The following is a 14,558-nucleotide window of genomic DNA, read 5'->3' as shown; positions in this document are numbered from 1 at the left end:
TTGAGAGGGATTTTTAGCTTCACCGGATCACTCTTACAGTTGAAGTGCTGTCTATCAAATGGGGTTGAGGGGATAAGGGGTGGGGTGGGTGAGGTGGCAGAGGGAATAGTGTATCGATATTACTACTTGCCACGCTTTGAAATTGAATGCCTGTAAGTAAGCCTGTAAAGCATTTTGGATCATCTATTTATATTTTTCATGTCCGTGTCCAAAATTTTGTATTTCAAGGACATAATAATAACCAAGTTAATAACAAGTTCTAACCATGGTTACAAAACAAAATCAGCATCACTCGACAACAGCACCTGTTATTGATTAACTCACTAATAGGTGTGATTTGTGGGCAAAGGATAGCAGCAAGAGTGAAAGGTGAAGTTTACACACAGTGAAAGTGAACTAATGAAAACTAAAATGGCACCAACTTCAACGTGCAAAGCAATGAAATAGGAATGGTCAAGAGTAAGATCAATTAATAAATCATGGATGAAATCAAGCCAGCAATGTGACTGGAAGGACAAGTAAAGATTAAGAGCTTATAGTAGGTGTTGATTTTGAAAGCTCCTTAAATTCTGAAACATGCATCAAGATCTGCAGATTTTCACCTATATAATGTTAGATGGCTATGCCCATCATTTATAGTTCACAGTACTTTTGCTTTCAGTCATTATCCAAATGTACTCTTTATTAGTTTGGGGAAACCTGCAGTCAGCTGAGACTGAAGAAGTCACTTGGATGAGTGACGAAATGTTTCTTCCACCGAAAAGGCTACGTTCAGATGAACAGAATCAATCTTTTTAGAGTTCACAGTACTACTATTTGTAAAAATGCTTCAGATGCTACACTTCATGAATATAACTGGGTTTCAAGGCTGATTTTATGAAAATGCTGAAGGTTAGGAAACGTGAGAAGTAAAACAGGTGGTTTAGGAGTAATTGTGGCTGTATGAATGAAATTCCACACACCACACCAGCCTCTGAGAGAGTATAGCAAATTAACTATGTAGATACAGTTAACCATGCAATTAGAGAGCAGAAATACTGTAGAGCATTGTCAACTCCAGATCCTATTTTGCCCATCTGGTAGATTGGTGGGCCAAACAAGCCTACCTGGGGTCCATGTCCTATTGTTATGTTGACCTCACAGTGTAAGAATAAAATCTCAAAAATGTAAAGATTCATTCTAGCAGTGGAGATGAATGAACGCTTGTTAGTCAACTGCACAAGTGATGGTTGCAGAGGGAGAGCGTGCAGCTCAGAAGGAAGTTTTAAGGGCAAAGATACACTTAAAAAATAAAAACGTAGCGTGAAGAAGAAACACTCAGGTTTTTGTTTTTTTCATTGTTTTTGAAATGAGCCTGCGTTAGTACGTGAGGTTGAGAGATACCAGTAAGTGATATTCTTCACACCATTAGAAAGAGGGTGAGTGCAGCCAGGTCAACATGACAAAAGTTGCTGTGCCAGGGACATCCTGTGATTCCATGTCACACTGCCAAATGACAGCTCTGTCACTGACTGAGACTGTCCATCAGCTCCCTTTTAGCCTAGAAACCCCACATCCCCACACCTCCCACCCTGATGTGGTTTGTGCCATTGAAGGTGGAAAGTGGTATGAGACTGTAAGCAGGTAAAGATCAGTCCAATATTCTTCATTCTTATAGATGGTCTGTTTGTGATGCAGATAGTGAGCAAGAAGTTGTTAGAGATGATGATGATGGAAGCAAGGAAAGCAAGAAAATGATAAGGAAGTGTGATAGTAACAATGAGGACAAATGTCTTCAATTCTGAATATTTACCTATTTTGCCTTCATGATTTAACTGTTACACTGAAGTTCAGGAAAGCTGATTGTTTTTATCTGTTTCTGCAAATCGAACATGTTTCTAGGGAACTCTTGTGTGTGCCCCTGACAGATTTAACTGTTGCCAAAGTGACTGAAGTTAGAACTTTACTTATTGTCATTGTACAGTTGCCTGCACAGCAAAGTTAGGTAGCAAAACCACGAAGGTGCAAAACACTAATAAACACAGAAAAAGGGAAGCACCTATACCTATGCCTATAACAATTCTGATATACTCTGCTGCTTGTGTGATGCCTACAAACTTATGGCCAAAATTTGAATTTCTTTGGAGAATTTATTGATGGAAAATGGACGGATGAAAATTCAGTGATTTCACTTATTTGTGATTAAATTATAGGAAATGTAATGGCATATCTTCGCCACAAGTGGAAAACAAGGTGACTAAGTGGGTTTAAAATGAAAATTGTGAACCTGAGTTAATATTGTGGTGTTTGTTATAGAAGAAATATGCAGAGAAATAGACAAAAGAGCAGAAATGAGCAGAAATGGATGATGGAAAATTCAGTTTAGAGAAATGAGAGGAAATGAGACTGCAGACTGTCTGGTGTGTAACACTTGTCCATGCAGAGCTTTAAAAGTTAAAACCAGGGTCTTTAAGTGCACTCTGAACTTGATGGGCAGCCAGTGAACTGAATAAGCAACAGTATAACATGAGCACTTAGAATACTATAAAGACTTTTGAATACGTGAGGTTAAGAAATACCTGTAAGTGATATTCTTCACACCATTAGAAAGAGGGTAAGTGCAGCCAGGTCAACATGACAAAAGTTGCTGTGCCAGGGACATCCTATCATTCCATGTCACACTGCCAAATGACAGCTCTGTCACTGACTGAGACTGTCCCTAAGTTCCTTTTTAGCCTAGAAACCCCACACCTCCCACCCTGACGTGGTTTGACATCTGATGTGCTACAAATGGTGGAAAGAAGCTATAAACAGGTTAAGATCAGTCCAATATTCTTCATTCTTGTATATGGTCTGTGATGAAGATAGTCAAGAAGTTGTTAGAGTTGATGATGATGGAAGCAAGGAAAGCGAGCAAAATGATGGGAAGAATGAAGGCAAACTTCTTAAATGCTGAATATTTACCTATTTTGGCCTTCATGATTTTAACCGTTACACTGTAGGTCAGGAAAGCTGATTCCTTTTATCCATTTCTGCAAATCAAACATGTTAATGTTTTAACATTTTTGATGCAAAGGATTTAAAAAAAAATCATATTGCAGAAAGTATTTAATTATTATCTGGATACAACTAGTATGTTTATTATACATGCCCAGTGTATCTAAAGACCTGACCTGGCTTCTGTCTCCACATGGTAAGTAGGTTCCCTAGCTGATGGACTTCAAACCTTCTGATGACTCAACCAAGGATACACCTTGCCAATAATTTACTGATCTTTTTTCTGTTTCCACATCCTGGAAGTAAAAAAGTTGATCTAGATCTTACTTTTTTCAAGCCAGAGCCATTTGTAACATTATAACAAATACAAAACCTGCTGAAAGAATCACAACTAAAAATAACAGTTGTACAGGGAGGGCACCATTTTCTTTGAAATAACATCTCACCTTATAGGAATTTTATCCCCTCCTCGCCCCCTTTCTGATTCATTTAGAGCAATATTTGCATGTTTTACATCAAAGTCTACTGCTTATACTCAGATACAGAGTAAACAGAATTAGTGCTGAATTAAGTAACTTAGAGTTTATTGTTGGACTCGGAGCTTGTTGAACCTGCTTTCAAGAATAGTGCACAGGGAAAGCAGACGAATCTACAAATGATGCTCCAGAGAAGTCCAAACAAAAGTCTGTGAAGAATTAAAACCGTTTACAACAATAACAGGAAGAGATGTGAGGATACTTAGTGAAGGAACAAACAAATTGACAGCTGAAGGAGGGACAAACTGAGGCAAACAGAGAAACAGTGAAACTTGAAAGATAAGTGGAAGATACTCATACAAATCATGGATCTTCTGCAAATCACACATTTTTAACAAATTGTCGTAAATTAATTTGATGTTATTTATTTTTCTGTTACTCAGTCTTTATAATTATCTTTTTCTTTTATAACTTGGCTTTTGTCTGTGCAGCATCACAACTCAGGTGAGTTCTGAAGAACTCCTGGATCTTCTTCCACAGGTGGACCTCAGCTGCTGCGTGTGCCTTGGGTTCACCTCCCCATGAGGCTATATAGCTAAGAACTCCATGTGCAGATGAAGGGCAGAAGGGTTCATAAGGTGGCTCCAGCAAGTGTCCAGCTCCAGGGTAAGACACACTCTCAAAGTTCTCCTTTCCATGACGCTTCAGTCTTTCCACCATCTGGTCCATGTATGCCAGGGGTCTCAAACTCGCGGCCCGCGGGCCATTTGCGGCCCACATCACCTCTACTTGCGGCCCGCATATTGATGTGAAGATATATATTTTTTTTAATTATTATACGAAAAATGATTTAATACGACGGCAGAGTGTTACAGGCATGGCCCTTTAAGACTGTAGCCTCATGGGCGGTGTAGTCCTTGCTGCAGGGAGAACGTGTGGGACCGCCCCTCCCACTGTGTGTGTGTGAGCGTGAGGGACGGAGAAAAAGGAAAGTCGAAAAGTACGAGGTGCTACCGAGCAGAAATGGGAGATGGAAGCATGTAAATATAAAAATAACCACTGCAGCCAAAAAGAGTGCCTGACGAGCCCAGTAAGCTATTAAGACTCGACTTTACACTGTGTTCGTGTTTTCCTCCGAAACAATAAAGTTCTGCTGGAGCAGCCTTTCAACGCCTCTTTCTGTCTCTCGCTAGCAAAGTTGACCCAGACAGTAAAGCTAGTTCCCAGCTACGAGCCCGACACGGAACCCAAAGTATTAGCCAGAGGTCTCCTTACCACGGTTCGGAGCCGCTGACCTGGCCGAGGTAACAAGAGAGTGCAAACATGTTGAGGGATTGGCTGTGTTAGTTCAGAGAGAGATTTATTTGGAAAGAGAAAACAATTTTCACTTGCAGTCGAAAACTAATGTGTACGCTTATGCCTGCATTTTTATTTTGTTAAATACAAACAAAATTGTAGCAAAAGTGCTGCCACGTGTCTGGCCAGAAAGAGCGTACCAGAAAGAGCTGTTTATTTGGTAGTTCAATGAAACTACTGTACTATACTGTACTATACTGCTGAGTGACTGTCTTCTGCTCGTCAAATACATTTCATTGCAATGCTGACCCTGTGCTAACTTGCATATGACAAATGAAACTGAAAGGCTTCAGATAGTTGAGAGTGAAAAAAAAATTGTGTTCATGTTTGCAATTTTGTCTTGTTACACAATATTTGGAATTAAATAAAACAAACAAAACACTACATTCTAGGAAATATTAGTGGGTGTTTTCATGTTTGTTTTTTTGTACTACTTGGACACTAAAGTGGCCCTCCAATGAGATGACGGTGCCAGAAGTGGCTCATTTGAGTTTGAGACCCCTGATGTATGCCTTGCTGTCCCAACACAGGTCATCCTCTCCATCTACAAAGAGGAAATTAGCCATTGCTCATTCAATGGGATCAGGCTGCCCTTGTTCTTCTCTGTTAGGGGATCTTCATAAATATGCTTTCCAATGCTGGCACCTGACTCAGTGGGAATCAACTTACTGTAGTCATAATGGTGAGAGAATCTTCTGTTTCTTGTGATAGAGAGGAATCCCCACATTGGCACTGTTGCCGTTGATGCATACTGCAGCCTCGACACCTGGCACAAAAGTAGCAAGTGAGAGTGCAAGGTCTGCTCCCTTTGATCTTGCTACTATGCCAACTCCTTTACTGCCCACCTGTGAAATAACACAAACTAAAGCTGATAAAATGTATAGAAACACTTCGAGCTCAGGACTAGGGATGGGTATCGTTTAGGTTTTATCCAATACCGGTACCAAACCGGTACTTTTGAAAGGGTGCCGGTGCTTAAACGGTGCTCAAACCGGTGCTTAAAGAATGGAGAACACAAAATTGGTCCAAAAACCTCTCATGTTCAGCTGTTTTTCAATTTTTCTTTGGTCATTTTAGCCTTTTTGGCCAGGGTGAAGGGAGTATCTGCCATCAAACAAGAAGACAGCCGCATGTAACTACGACGGTGTTTGCTAGTTCACCTTACATGCATTAATGTAATAACATGGTTAGCCTACTCAACGTGAATTACACACGAACAACATTAAGCTACTCACGCAGAGAAGAACGGCTGCTGCTGCCATCATCATCCGTCATCATTTCTGGACTCTACTCTTCGGGTTTTTGGGGGATGTTGCTAACTCCGGGTCCAATAAAAGGCACCACACCCGCAGTAGATGTGCACGGTGTGAGGTCTCGCAGCAAGCTATGAAATACGGCGCATTTCTCGGCTTTTAAAAAAACACGCTATGCGTCGCCAGGTGTTTCATCAGATTTGAGGTGTTACCTCCTTTGACAGTATCACAGTATCAGCTTAAAGCACTTGTTGCAGGCTGCTGAGTTTACATCTTTTGCTGTGAAGTACAGCCAGACTTTTGACCGCTTGGCCTTGGGCATTTTTAATGTGTAGCTATGCTCTAAAAGAACGTACGTACCTGGACCCGCCCACTATCCTCGGAAACGTAAAATGATTGGCTAGAATCTAAAGTCATCACAGCTCAGGAAAAAAAGCACCGAAATAAAGCACCGAAATGTGCGCTACTTTTCGGTCTGGTTACTACCGTTTATGTCAGAACCGGTGCCGGTACCCATCCCTACTCAGGACTGACGTCATTTGTTACACCTTTTATGCACTTTGAGAGTGTGACCATTCATCATCCCTGCAAATTAAATGGATAAGGCATTATTTCTAGTGAAGACAAACCTTTGATGGCAAAATTAACCCTTTCATGCATGAATTATGACAACCTCAATTAGGATTTTTTTCTTGAGTGTTTTTATTCATCTTTGGGCATGAAAAAAATGAATAAAAATACTTGGAAAAAAATCCTGATTGAGGTTGTTATAATTCATGCATGACAGGGTTGAATAACAATAATAACAATGAAACACGTCATACATCTATAGTAACATTAAATGACCTGTGGGCGGCAGAGTATGGAGTGACACATCAGTGTCCAGTATGTTTTCTACAGTCATTGGGCTAGTAAAGACCGTCCAATTTCCCCAGCCGTTTACTTCCGGCCTACCTGACCTTCTGAGGACCCGGCCCACGTAGACCGCAAAGGCCTGGTCCTCAGGAGGATGCAGCCCATGAATTTGGACACGACCATGGGTTTTGTGTTGTTAACATGTTTACTGTTTTGTATTTTCTTCTATTTAATCTCAAAAATCTCCTAAAAACAGTCAGTGATCACTGTTGGCCTCCCTCGGCTTTTATTACTAATCATTTTAAAGCTCAGTTTTTAAAACCTTATGATGTAGCTACAGCCCAGCCCATGCAGCAGTCTATGAATGACTAACCCTATTCATCCTTGTGGATGAATTATCTCAGTTGTTCTCCTGGCTGAAGTTTGGTCCGTTTACCGCATCCTACCATACGTTAACTTTTATCAAGTGGAAAAAAGTTAGCTTGTTTATATTATGCTCACATAGCTGTGTCGCTAGCGGTCACGTAGCACATCGTTATATATCAGCTAGCCAAACTTCAGTAACCCTACAAACGTCACTGCTGTTTAGTTTTTTGTCTTCATTTATGTTGGAAGTGATAGCAGAGCTGTACGTTTGAATTTGTTTCCAAAATCCCTCAGTCAGGACATGCTATATTGTATTTAGATGGGAGCTAGCGAGCTAACTTGCTGCTAATTTCTAACTCCGTTAAATGTCATAAATTCCGTTTCGTTTTCATGGATGCCTGGATGATAAACTCAATTGTTACACCTGGTAGAGCAGAACGCTGATCATTTTATTACAGATGAAAGACTTTAGATAGTTTTTCAACTCTCAGTGATGCCACAGTGATCGTTTGATTTATGGACCTGCAGCGGAGTTTGAGCCCAGACACGGCTAGTGACGTCAGACTTAAAGACCGGATACAGAGTTGAGATGACTGACATCAGATTGGTAAACAAATTAGGTGAACCTATAAAACAGTCATAAATTCAATTATAATGTTTAATTTTTGAGTTTAATAAACAGATAACATCTGTTAGCAGTTAATCTGTCATTACAGTTACAGTCTGAAGCAGGAATACATTTGTTTAACACTCACAAATGTAGGACTTAGTCATTTCTAGTTTAATTTATCCATTTTCTATCTATTAAAGGATGACAAAATCGCATTTGGAGTCTGCTGTAGTTGACAGTGGTGCGAATACTTTCACAACTACAAGTCACAGGTTTTTACACTTAATTTGTCTTGTTTTTCAATACATCATTATTTTAAAATACATTGTTATTATCATAAAAAAGAGCAGCATTGATGATTAATGTGCTAGTTTTCTGTGCTGCCATTTTCATCCTTGTACTACTGTGGTAGTGAAATATGTTTTAGAAATGTGCTATAATAATGCAGTTCTTTAACTTGAAGTTGGTCTTGTATGGTTTAACCTTTTGTTCCTGTGTGTGTGTGTGTACGCATTTGTATTGTAACATGTATTCTGTAGCGATATCTCCTAGGTGGCATCTTTGGTCTCCTTCCTTGCTGTTTTCTGGTAGTGACCTTACCCAGATAGCTGTAGGATGGTCACTCACAGGATGAACAAAAATTTCATTTATTTCCATTCTTTCTTTTAAAGATAGCTGCCGTTGTATTAAACTTGATTTATGTATTTATGTATTCAGTCAACACAAATTCCAAACAGGTAAAAAGCTTTGGAGCTCAGCAGCAGTCAAAAGAGCTGGATGAGGTGAGGAAGAAGTTACTGTTGTCCTGGAGTAACTTTAACCCACGTGGCTCAAGAGTTAAGAGTTCGCCTTGTAATCGGAAGGTTGCCGGTTCGAGCCCTGGCTTGGATAGTCTCGGTCGTTGTGTCCTTGGGCAAGACACTTCACCCGTTGCCTACTGGTGGTGGTCAGAGGGACCGGTGGCGCCAGTGTCCGGCAGCCTCGCCTCTGTCAGTGCGCCCCAGGGTGGCTGTGGCTACAATGTAGCTTGCCATCACCAGTGTGTGAATGTGTGTGTGAATGGGTGGATGACTGGATATGTAAAGCGCTTTGGGGTCCTTAGGGACTAGTAAAGCGCTATATAAATACAGGCCATTTACCATAATTTCCTTAGGGATTATTAAAGTATTCTGATATTAAAATCAAACATGAAATGCATTCAAAGACAGGAACGGAAAATATTCACAAGCAAATAAAATAATATATTCAATAGTTGTTGTTGTTTTGTTTTCTTTCCTTTCTAATCCTGTTTATAAATTGGCTTTAGTCTGTGCAGCATCACAACTCAGGTGAGTTCTGAAGAACTCCTGGATCTTCTTCCACAGGTGGATCTCTGCTGCTGCGTGGGCCCTGGGCTCCCCTCCCCACACCACTGAGAAGCTAAGCATCCCATGTAAAGCAGAGGAGCAGAAGGGTCCATAGGGTGGCTCCAGCAAATGTCCAGCTCCAGGATAAAAAACAGTCTCAAAGTTCTCCTTCCCATGACGCTTCAGTCTCTCCACCATCTCGTCCATGTAGGCCTTGCTGTCCCAGTTGAGGTCGTCCTCTGCAGCCACAAAGAGGAACTGGCTCTTGGCTCGTTCAATGGGGACGAGGCTTCCTTTGTTCTTCTCTTCCAGGGGATCTTCAATAGCATACTTGATAAGGTTTGCTCCAGACTTAGTGGTAATCACCTTGCTGAAGTCAAACATTAAGGGTGACAGGATCTGCTGTTTCTTGTAGTAGAGGGGAGTGCCCACACTGGCACTGGTGCCATTGATCCAAACTAAGGCCTGGACACCGGGCACGAACGCAGCAAGAGAGAGTGCGATATCCGTTCCCTTTGATCTTGATATTATGCCGACTCCTTTACTGCCCGCCTGTGAAATAACACACAGACTAAAGGTGATAAACACACACAGAGCTCAGAAACTGGCATTTCCAAAGTATTAAAAGTTGTGACCTACTGGGCATTTAAACTGGAACAGTAAAGAAAAAATGAGTGTTCTGCCACATAACTCATAACTACACATAACTAGGACTCCCTAAAGCAGTATCTCACTTTTTGCCAAGCAATTCTTCAAACCTGACTGATTTTTAACCAGTTCACTGCATTTCACAGACTATGCATGCAATCATTCCCCCCCCCCCCCCCCCCCCCCCCCCCCAAAAAAAAATTTGCTTCACATTCGGTCTGAACACACAGTTACATGGGTTCTTGTAATGTTATGCTGCTGGCTTAAATGTCACCCACTGGACCCACCTTGGGGTGGTGGCGTAAGAAATCCACAGCTTCTTTAAAGGGGTCCAGATGTATCTCTTTCATATTTTGTCTGTCATTGAACACAGCTATCGTGAGGACCAGAAACCCTTTGTTGGCCAGCAAACAGGCTCTTTTCTCAGACATGAAGGTGCCCAGATCCAATACAGCAGGAAACGGACCTTCTCCTAGAACACAGACAACAAAAGTTTCATGTAAGTAGGAGGTTATAATCATGCATAATGTGCATATCTAACCTAAAGCCCTACAATAAAAGATCCATATTCAACACTTCATCTATGTTTTCCAGTTTAAATATGGCTTAAAATGTTTTTCACTCATGTATCATGATTTTGGTGTAAGTTTCATCGTATAGTTTCATTACAGCCCAATTAGTGCTGTATTTTATGATCTCAGAGGTGTTCAAGACATTTTTTTATATTTAAGGATACTTTTAAATAACTTCACAAAGTAGTACAATAAGTACTTCTACAAAGGACACAGCTGTGCAAATATGATTACAGCTAATTTGACAAGCCACCTAATCTGGCAAGCCACCCCCTCCTCTGTCCTCCAGATGCATTTTAGGAACTGAGACATCTTTCAAGACATCTGTTATTAATCTCTGTCTCTCTTCCACAACATGTCTTCTATCCTGTCTTCCTTCTCTCACCCCAACCGGTCGCAGCAGATGGCCGCCCCTCCCTGAGCCTGGTTCTGCCGAAGGTTTCTTCCTGTTAAAAGGGAGTTTTTCCTTCCCACTTTCACCAAAGTGCTTGCTCATAGGGGGTCATTTGATTGTTGGGTTTTTCTCTGTATGTATTATTGTAGGGTCTGCCTTACAATATAAACCACCTTGAGGCGACTGTTGTTGGGATTTGGCGCTATATAAATAAAATTGAATTGAAACTGAATCAAGAAAAGTGATGTATCCTTTGCTGAAAAAGTCTTTATTTATCTACCTTCGCCACCTGTAAAAAGAAAAAAAAGGGGCCCGCTGTAATGATAGTGACTACTTCTAAGTGGAAAACCACATACAGTACCTGGGGGTGTAAACAAGACTCCTCGTATGCTCCCCTCTTTGATTGGGTCCCGACTGACCCCGTCTCCCATCAAAAACCTCTCGTTTGTCTCTTCTGCCAGCATCCTGCCGTCCCCCTCCTGCTCATGCACAGAAAACTTCACCACGTGAGGGTTCAGAGCTTTGTTCTTGAAGAAGTACTTGTGCAAAGTGTCTGCCTTCAGTGACTGCAGCAGACCCATGGGCTGCACTCCAACGTAGCTCCCGTTGAGTGAGGGGTCTCTGTTCAGGTCGACCTCGCCGCCATCATCTGCCCTGTAAGTGGCTGAAGAGCCGAACACCACTTCTCTCTCGTCGGTCGATGTGGCTCTGATAGTGACCACCTGCCTTGACCGCAGCCCGGCCACTTTCAGCTGAACGGATTCATCAAACAGACACCTGGTGCTCGGCAGCAGCCTCAGCCTGACTTGGGAGGACATCTTTTCTGAAAGATCAAAGACTGAACCCCATGAATGTCCAATATTTGGACAAATGGGTCATTGCAAGGAAAATAAAAAAGAAACATTCTTGGAATGCTTCCCACTCGACACCATCAGAATCAGATACATTTTTTTTAACTTCAGTATATTTAAGGATGGGATGCTACATAATATGTAGATTACTGGAGTTACAGACCAGAATACAGTGTTAGGTCAAAATGTGGCACTTTTTAATGTCCCAGCATTTTTTAAACCTCACAACTTTTTAACCACATGAAATTTTAAAGGCTGAAAATTACAGTTAAGCTTTGTTACAAACAGCAACCTAATTAATTTTACTTCAGCTGTCTACTGGGATATATCAAAATTTTCAGTAGTAAAACTTCATAAATTTAATGCCAATGATGCAGAGAAAAAGGAACAAGCATTAATACACTGGGTATTTTTCCTGCTCTGATCAGTCACTGGAGAAAACTCTCACAGGTGCATTTTGATGACCTTTCACATAGTTACAGGATGTGAAAGGTCATTTTTTTCCCTACATTCTAGCGTCCAAAGTAATTTTCTAAAGCAGGGATTCCCAAAGTGTGGGCTGGGGCCCTCTGGTGGGCTGTAAAGGTACTGCGGGTGGGCCACAGTATTAACAGAAATTCGGTTTGGAATTACTCAGAAGTATGTGTAGTTACATGTTCATACAAGTTAATTTACTTATATAAAAAGTGAATTTGAACTGGTAGTACGAGGGGGTTAGTTTGTGATATTATTCATTACTCTGACCTTAATTTTCTGCTCATGTATTGAAATTTGAATCCCTGTGGCAGGCGGGGTCACACACTGGCCTTAACATTATGCATATGATTGGGTAACATTAGTAAATTATAGCCAACAGCCTGAGTTGTTTGTGTTTGTTTGTTTTTCAAGGAAATACATAAATTTCTTTTGTATTTTAATTAGAGGGAGGATTTCAGATTGGGTGGGCCCTGCTAGGTTTTCTGTTTTTTAAATGAGCTGCAGCACTCTCGACTTTGGGAGTGGCTGTTCTAAAGCATCGTTTTCTCACTGATGGCAGTTTGTTCTTGGATCCTGATGATGTCAAAGAGTGCGGATGTCCTTAATATGTTGTGATGGAATATTCTGTCTGTTTCAATTTGATATGGGTGAATGGAAGGCTCCATAACATCATGTCTTTATATAATCCTCTATTACAAGATATACTCGACTGTACAGATTGTTTTGTCTGATTGTACTCTGTGATCACGGCGGGTACAGACCTTGTTTCTATACATGATTCTGTGTTTGCTATTATTATTTTTCTGTTAAAAGCCATGCAGACGGTTGTTGCGCTCTGCATTGTTCTTTGACCTCTTCGCAAATGCAAATTAAAATCTCTTCTACATTCTGATGCTCAATTTAAACTCAGCAGGTCGTCTTGACCATGGCTATATGTCTAAATGCACTGAGTTGCATTAACAGTATTAACAATCAGTTAAACGGGTGTAAATAAAGTGTCAGGCGACGCAGATCTTTCAGTGTTGAACCTAAGCCCAGTGCTCCGACATGCCCTTGGATCATGTCCATACAACAACCAATCTCCTCTCAAATAAATTCTGGGAAAGCGCACAATCACACAGGCGGACAGATCAAGTTTCTTTTTAGGCTAAAGGTCGTTTAAATATCTTTGCGCTTCTACCCTAGGTTTTGTGGTAGTGCGTCTTCTTCGTTGGTGATTACTGTTAAACAGACAAGAAACAACCTGCCATAAATTTATTTTTGATATTTTTAAAACACTATAATCTATCACTATTAGATTGTATCGTGCATTTTAATACAGAAACAAACAGAGGGAAGCGCAAATTTTCCATATGACGCCATCATATTCGATTGACTTTCTTCAGCAAGATGATATTCAAAGTAAATTTACAGTCTAGTGAAATTATGCTTGTAGTAAAGGTCGAAATTCACCAACGGAGAAAGACTACCATAAAATGTAGGGTAGACGCGCAACAAAATTTAAGCGCGGTGTAACGCAAACGCAGTAAAGCTAAAACAAACCTCTGCAGGAAAACAGTAAAGTCGAAGCTTGCTCCCTTTTTAAAAAAAATCGCACTTTTAATTAGTTTAAGTCTGAAACTATACTGCAGAATCTGTGTGAATCTTCCAGAAAATAAACTATACTTTAAATAGTGCTAAACTTCTGCAGAGATCTCCACGTCAGCTCTGACGAAGGTATTCGCTGTGCAAAAGAACAAGAAGCGTATTTTGTATACACTTTCAAAACATCTGAGCACAGGAGCATAACTGGGAGTGGCCTACATGTCTTCAGATTTTCTTCTCTGTCTTAAAAACAAAACTCACCGAGGCGGGTGGATCCAACTACTGTTTTACTAAATCTGGTTAATCTAAAGCACGGTGTTCGCTCTCACAGACTACAGACCCCTTCCCGATCGATGCGCGTCATGACGAAGTCTGCGCAGACTCTGTTCTGTTCAGCTCTCTGCTGGAAAATATTTGGTAAATAAGCGCCAATGTTACAGAGTGACTGCAGTAGTAAAACTGTTGAATCCAGCTAATGTAATGCTAAACGGTGTCCGGCAGAGGGCGCAGAAACAGTCTAACAGGCTGACACGGGCTAAGCAGGCGCGTTAGGGTAAACAAATGTCCAGGTGTGGGATAGTACAGATTTTTTACACCCATGTCCGGATTTTGACATAATACCACACATTTTAATTGTCTTTAGTTTACACTATTCAGCACAACACACAAATCTCAAAGTAAACCTTAGAAAAACATCTATAAGTTCTCCCCACTGCAATTAAAAGTTGATACTCAAACAGAATAGCAAAAGAATTTTGAGATGATAGTTAATCCACAGAGACTTCGGACATTGG

At 40.8% G+C, this 14,558-nt stretch overlaps 2 protein-coding genes across 3 annotated transcripts; both read right to left on the bottom strand.

Moving 5' to 3' along the window:
* Nucleotides 1-3,917: 3,917 nt before the first annotated feature.
* On the bottom strand, nt 3,918-7,099 carry LOC134616173 (peroxisomal succinyl-coenzyme A thioesterase-like). Its single transcript, XM_065469525.1, has 3 exons — nt 7,016-7,099; nt 5,534-5,653; nt 3,918-4,172 (listed from the first exon to the last, which is right to left on the bottom strand). Exons 1-3 carry the CDS (start codon nt 7,097-7,099, stop codon nt 3,918-3,920), a joined length of 459 nt encoding a protein of 152 aa, XP_065325597.1.
* An 886-nt stretch (nt 7,100-7,985) lies between these two features.
* LOC134616823 (acyl-coenzyme A thioesterase 1-like) lies at nt 7,986-14,129 on the bottom strand. Of its 2 annotated transcripts, none has more exons than XM_063461837.1 (4): nt 14,026-14,129; nt 11,214-11,675; nt 10,174-10,358; nt 7,986-9,790 (listed from the first exon to the last, which is right to left on the bottom strand). In XM_063461837.1, the coding sequence occupies exons 2-4, from the start codon at nt 11,668-11,670 to the stop codon at nt 9,182-9,184; spliced, it is 1,251 nt and encodes a 416-aa protein (XP_063317907.1). In that variant the 5' UTR covers nt 11,671-11,675; nt 14,026-14,129; the 3' UTR covers nt 7,986-9,181. The 2 variants fall into 2 exon arrangements, with proteins under 2 accessions (XP_063317907.1, XP_063317908.1); XM_063461838.1 differs by having other exon boundaries at nt 11,214-11,690; nt 14,026-14,128.
* Nucleotides 14,130-14,558: the final 429 nt, after the last annotated feature.

This window comes from Pelmatolapia mariae, linkage group LG18 (genome assembly GCF_036321145.2).
Source record: "Pelmatolapia mariae isolate MD_Pm_ZW linkage group LG18, Pm_UMD_F_2, whole genome shotgun sequence".
In the NCBI taxonomy this organism is placed as follows: domain Eukaryota; kingdom Metazoa; phylum Chordata; class Actinopteri; order Cichliformes; family Cichlidae; genus Pelmatolapia; species Pelmatolapia mariae.
This window is presented reverse-complemented; position numbering and strand designations above follow the sequence as displayed.